At 34.3% G+C, this 5,055-nt stretch overlaps 1 protein-coding gene across 2 annotated transcripts; it reads left to right on the forward strand.

Moving 5' to 3' along the window:
* The first annotated feature begins 845 nt into the window (after positions 1-845).
* Positions 846-4,833, forward strand: LOC127092000 (cell division protein FtsZ homolog 2-2, chloroplastic). Of its 2 annotated transcripts, XM_051030765.1 has the most exons (8): positions 846-1,011; positions 1,170-1,856; positions 2,166-2,465; positions 2,582-2,672; positions 3,103-3,227; positions 3,547-3,639; positions 4,314-4,379; positions 4,451-4,833. In XM_051030765.1, exons 2-8 carry the CDS (start codon positions 1,251-1,253, stop codon positions 4,583-4,585), a joined length of 1,416 nt encoding a protein of 471 aa, XP_050886722.1. In that variant the 5' UTR covers positions 846-1,011; positions 1,170-1,250; the 3' UTR covers positions 4,586-4,833. The 2 variants fall into 2 exon arrangements, with proteins under 2 accessions (XP_050886722.1, XP_050886723.1); XM_051030766.1 differs by lacking the exon at positions 846-1,011 and having other exon boundaries at positions 1,030-1,856; positions 3,547-3,634.
* The last annotated feature ends 222 nt before the right edge of the window (positions 4,834-5,055 follow it).

The raw sequence follows: 5,055 nt of genomic DNA on the forward strand, positions 1-5,055 counted from the left end.
CACATGAATAATATCAACAAATAACAACAACTCATTAACATCTTAACATCATCGACATAACAACATAATTATTACGCAATCATATTACAACAATGCAACGATTCATCAACCAAACGTATAACCCAATATATTTATCAATACAGTAGGCATATGAATATTATTAAAACATATTAACAATCAATACCATGTTTTAGGTATGAGCATTAGCTTTCTAACGCTTCAAACGCCCCCAAAATCAGACTTACGAGTTAAAAGTTATGATCAAAACCGTGCACGAAGACATTACTAAAAGTTGTTGTTTATTAAATTTTCCAACATAATTTTCATCTTCTTCAACCCCCAGAACGTCCATGAAATATTCTCCAAAATTATTTTATTCCTGAAACAAAGTTATAGCCCTCTGTTTTAGCTATCCAATGCTTAGAACGACACTCGATTTGGACTTACGGATCAAAAGTTATGACCAAAACGATTTCGACAATAAAACATAAAAACAGGCCGCGAGTGTGACGGACAGCATGCAGAATTTTCCGCGGTTTTCATCGTTGAAGGACTTCCGGACCTCCGATTTCAATTCCGTAAAAAATCAAATGTTCAGAAAATTATAACTCACATAATACTTCAAATATATAACGTTAATTTGCAGTTTTAACACAATCAATTGAATTGAGTTATTTTTGAAATAAATTAAAAAAAAGTTATTTAGATAAAAAAATTCAAGGAGGAAATAGAGTTAAAAAATGAAAGAGAGATAGTATAATTTAATTATAACTAATTATAACTATCATCATTGCCTACAATACAACAAATAAATTGAATTTAACTTTAGAATTAGGTGTCATTTTTAACTGCAGTGAACCATCTGTGATTTATTGATGCAGTGAACCTTGCATGATTTTCTTAACTGCAGTGAACCATGGTCCTCACTTTCTTACTGATAAACCCCTTTGTTGTTTTCCGCATTGCCACATCTGGGTTTTACCAATCAAAATGATTTCCTCAAATTCTCAGGTTTCTCTTTCTCTTACAACACACTATTATCTTCTTCATTCTCACCAATCACTCTTTCTCTTACTCTTTGCATTGTTTTCGCATGCCCTATTTGTTATCAGTAACTTGTTCATTGTTTATCATTTATGAGCACTTACTAGTTTTGCTTTATTGAACAGGTTTTGGAAGATACGATTCTGGGTAAATGGAAAGTTTGATTCTTTTGGAACCCTAATTTTGCTCTGTATTTGAAGTTCAAAATGGTTACTTGTTTGTCAACAAATTTTGTACATTCTAATGCTAGAAATTCAGCAGCGTTGCCGAGTGTTAGTGTTAGAGGAAGGACATTCCCTAGGAGAGTTAATTTCATGAAAAATTTTGATGGCAAAAATGGTGTAAGTAAGTTAGGTTTAGTTCAAGTTAAGTGTTCAAATCATAGCCAAGACCCTTTTCTACATCTACATCCAGAGGTTTCGATGCTTAGAGGTGAGGCGAGCAAGACGGGGAATATTCCAAGAAAGGGTAGTTTAGGTGAGGATTTGTCCGAGAGGTTAGAAGATACGTCTAGCCAAAGTAATTACAATCAGGCAAAGATTAAGGTTATTGGCGTGGGAGGTGGTGGATCTAACGCGGTTAATCGCATGATTGAGAGTTCGATGCAGGGAGTTGAGTTTTGGATTGTTAACACGGATGTACAGGCAATGAGAATGTCACCTGTGTTTCCTGAGAACCGTTTGCAAATTGGTTTGGAGCTTACGCGAGGTCTTGGAGCTGGTGGTAACCCTGAGACGGGAATGAATGCTGCGAAAGAAAGTAAAGAATCAATTGAAGAGGCGGTTTATGGAGCTGATATGGTCTTTGTTACGGTATGTTCTGCTACTTTTCTCCAGTAATAGTTTCTGCAAATTGGATTACAGTTTTATGTTGTGAATTTTCTTAGTATAGATCTAGATGTTACACCATGATCATACATGATTTACAAGCATCAGTACATATGAGTAAGGGATCAACTTGCCAAAATGTTGACTTATTTTATAGCTCGAAGCGTGGCATAATGATGTGGTTGTGGTTCTTTTAAATCGTTCTTTATTGGTACAGACGAGGTTGTGGTTCTTTTATATCGTTCTTTATTGGTACATTTTTCTAAACTTGAAAATTGAAATTACCTTTTGCAGGCTGGAATGGGCGGTGGAACTGGCACAGGTGGTGCTCCGATTATTGCGGGTGTTGCAAAGTCAATGGGTATACTGACTGTTGGGATTGTGACCACCCCTTTTTCATTTGAAGGACGAAAGAGAGCCATTCAAGCACAAGAAGGAATTACTGCTTTAAGAGATAGTGTCGATACTCTAATAGTTATTCCAAACGACAAGCTATTAACCGCAGTTTCTCAAGCTACCCCTGTAACCGAGGCATTCAATCTTGCTGATGATATTCTTCGACAAGGCGTTCGTGGCATATCTGATATTGTTACAGTATGAAATTGCTAATGGTCTTTGAACATTAATACATGCCTTCCTTTTGTTCCAGCATTATCTTTCTGTAAAAAGTAAAATCAATAATGCACATTGATATTACTAATTGAGTGCAGGTACCAGGGTTGGTAAATGTAGATTTTGCTGATGTTCGAGCTATAATGGCTAATGCTGGTTCTTCTCTGATGGGGATAGGAACTGCAACTGGTACGTATGGAAGATCAAAATGATTTAATACTGTTTAGACTTCAGCTTTTACCAATTGTACACTGCCTCTAAATTCTATGGCAAGAAGATTAAATCAGATGAAGAGAAGTCAAACAGTTAGAAGTAGAGGAAGACCTAGAAAAACTATAAGAGAAGTTTTTGAGACAGATTTTGAGATTTAACGATTTGGATAGAAGCATGGTCCTGGATAGAATATTATAACGAAAGTTGATCCATATAGCCGACTCCACTTAGTGGGATAAGGCCTTGTTGTTGTTGTTGTTGTTGTTGTTGTTGTTGTAGTAGTAGTAGTAGTAGTATAAAGCTCCTTTCTGTCATTGTTGGTTCAAGAGGATTATTAGCGCAATATAATTTATTTAAATTCATATATTATTGAAATTCATTTTGTCTTTTTTTTTTTGTGTTAAAGGCAAAACAAGGGCAAGAGATGCTGCATTAAATGCTATCCAGTCACCTTTACTAGATATTGGTATTGAAAGGGCTACTGGGATTGTTTGGAACATAACTGGTGGAACTGATCTTACCTTGTTTGAGGTGGGAGTGTTCTTATACTTTAACCTTTGCTAAGTATATGTTTGATGCTATTTTTTAAAACCTACTCTGTGGATATGATATCAATTTGAAGATCCAAAACTGATGCTAATAATATTAATTCCTTGTTGAAAAGACTACATTTCCATACTTTTTCTTTTCTGTTAAGCGATTTGCAAACTTCAACTTTTAATTGAGCTAATACTTGTTTGAGGTGTTCCGGTTCATGATCTACTGTCTATTGAATTCTTCATGCTCTTGCAGACATGCTATGAATGATACCAGTTTTGTATTCTATGGCTTTTAATATAATCATTTACAGGTAAATGCTGCTGCAGAGGTTATCTACGACCTCGTGGACCCTAGTGCTAATTTAATTTTTGGAGCAGTAATAGATCCATTACTCACAGGTCAAGTAAGTTAAACTACTTTTTTATGACAATGTAATATTAAGTCTTAGAGAATGTCTTTTATCACATTATGGACCACAGAACCTAAGTCTAAAGTAATACTCAGTAAAAAGACTAAAAGAAAAAACATATTGAATCAAATTTGTCTTGTTTGAATAAATAGTTTAGTTAAGTGTTTATAGCAAAAGAGCTTATCATATTAGTGTTGAAGTGTAAGCTATTTCCATAACAACAACAACCAAGTCTTGTTCCATTAAGTGGAGTCTACATGGATCAACTTTTGCCATAATGTTTTATTCAGGACCATGCTTCTATCCAAATAATTTGAAGTCTTTCCCAAGATAAAATAAAGTCAAATTATTTTTGTATATGGTATAATCTGTTTTGGTAAGTTATCTTAGAGAACTTGTGAAAATAAGTTGAAAACAATTTATAGATATGTCATAAGCTGTGTTTCTGTGTTAACTCTTCCAAAGAGTCTTACAAGTACTTATGCTAGTAAAAAACTTAAGTAAGTCAATTTAAACATACTTTAAGTTTTAGTTTTGTATTGCCATCTTGTATATTCTTGGTTGCTGATATTTGGGGTTGAACCCTTTTCAAACTTCCATTTGTGAAAATGTTTTCTGAACATATAATATGATCATCATTGTAAGCTATGTCATTTCGTTTCATATAGGTAAGCATAACACTAATTGCAACCGGATTCAAGCGTCAAGAGGAAGACGAAGCGAGGCCCCTACAGGTAAATTTCAAATTTCCCCTCCCTCTTCATATCATTCATACTCATAATTCTGGTTTATGTACTAAACACAGGCTAGTCAGCTCAGTCAGGGAGATACAGCCATCGGTTTCAATCGGCGGCCTTCCTCTTTCTCCGACAATGGTAGTTTCTTTGACATCCCTGAGTTCTTACAAAAGAAAGGACGCTCACGCTATCCAAGGGTTTAATACTTTTCTTCCCAATGCCACACATTTCTTCATAGACGCATCGATTTTCACTTGGATCATAGATAAGTTTTTCTCCGGTTTAGGTGTTACATCCCAGTTTTACTCCTTTTTAGATTTTATAACTCAAGATTTGTTCTACAGTTTCGGTTTGTTTATCTAGACTTGTACTTGAATATTTGCAGCTTCTATTTGCAGCTTCTATGATTTCTTTGTTGGTATATATATTTGAATAAGTTAATTAGCTTGTATTCTTGAATAGAAAAAATATATATATTTTTTGCATTAAGTGATTTTATCAACTAATGTAATAAAAGATTAAAAGGAGCTTATTTATTTGGTCAAGAAAATATCATAAGTTGTTAAATGAATTTTCTTCTTAAAAATACTGTTGGATATTGAGGTTGTTGGAACTATGTAGCAGCACTAGAACAAAGAAGATGTTGATGAAGATTGTACTTGAAAATTCAAAG

This window comes from Lathyrus oleraceus, chromosome 6, assembly GCF_024323335.1.
Source record: "Lathyrus oleraceus cultivar Zhongwan6 chromosome 6, CAAS_Psat_ZW6_1.0, whole genome shotgun sequence".
NCBI lineage: Eukaryota > Viridiplantae > Streptophyta > Magnoliopsida > Fabales > Fabaceae > Lathyrus > Lathyrus oleraceus.

Coding starts and splice junctions, on each gene's coding strand:
- LOC127092000 (XM_051030765.1), top strand. CDS start 1,251: ATGGTTACTTGTTTGTCAACAAATTTTGTACATTCTAATGCTAGAAAT. Junction 2,673..3,102: donor GGGGATAGGAACTGCAACTG/GTACGTATGGAA, acceptor TTTGTGTTAAAG/GCAAAACAAGGGCAAGAGAT. Junction 3,228..3,546: donor CTGATCTTACCTTGTTTGAG/GTGGGAGTGTTC, acceptor AATCATTTACAG/GTAAATGCTGCTGCAGAGGT.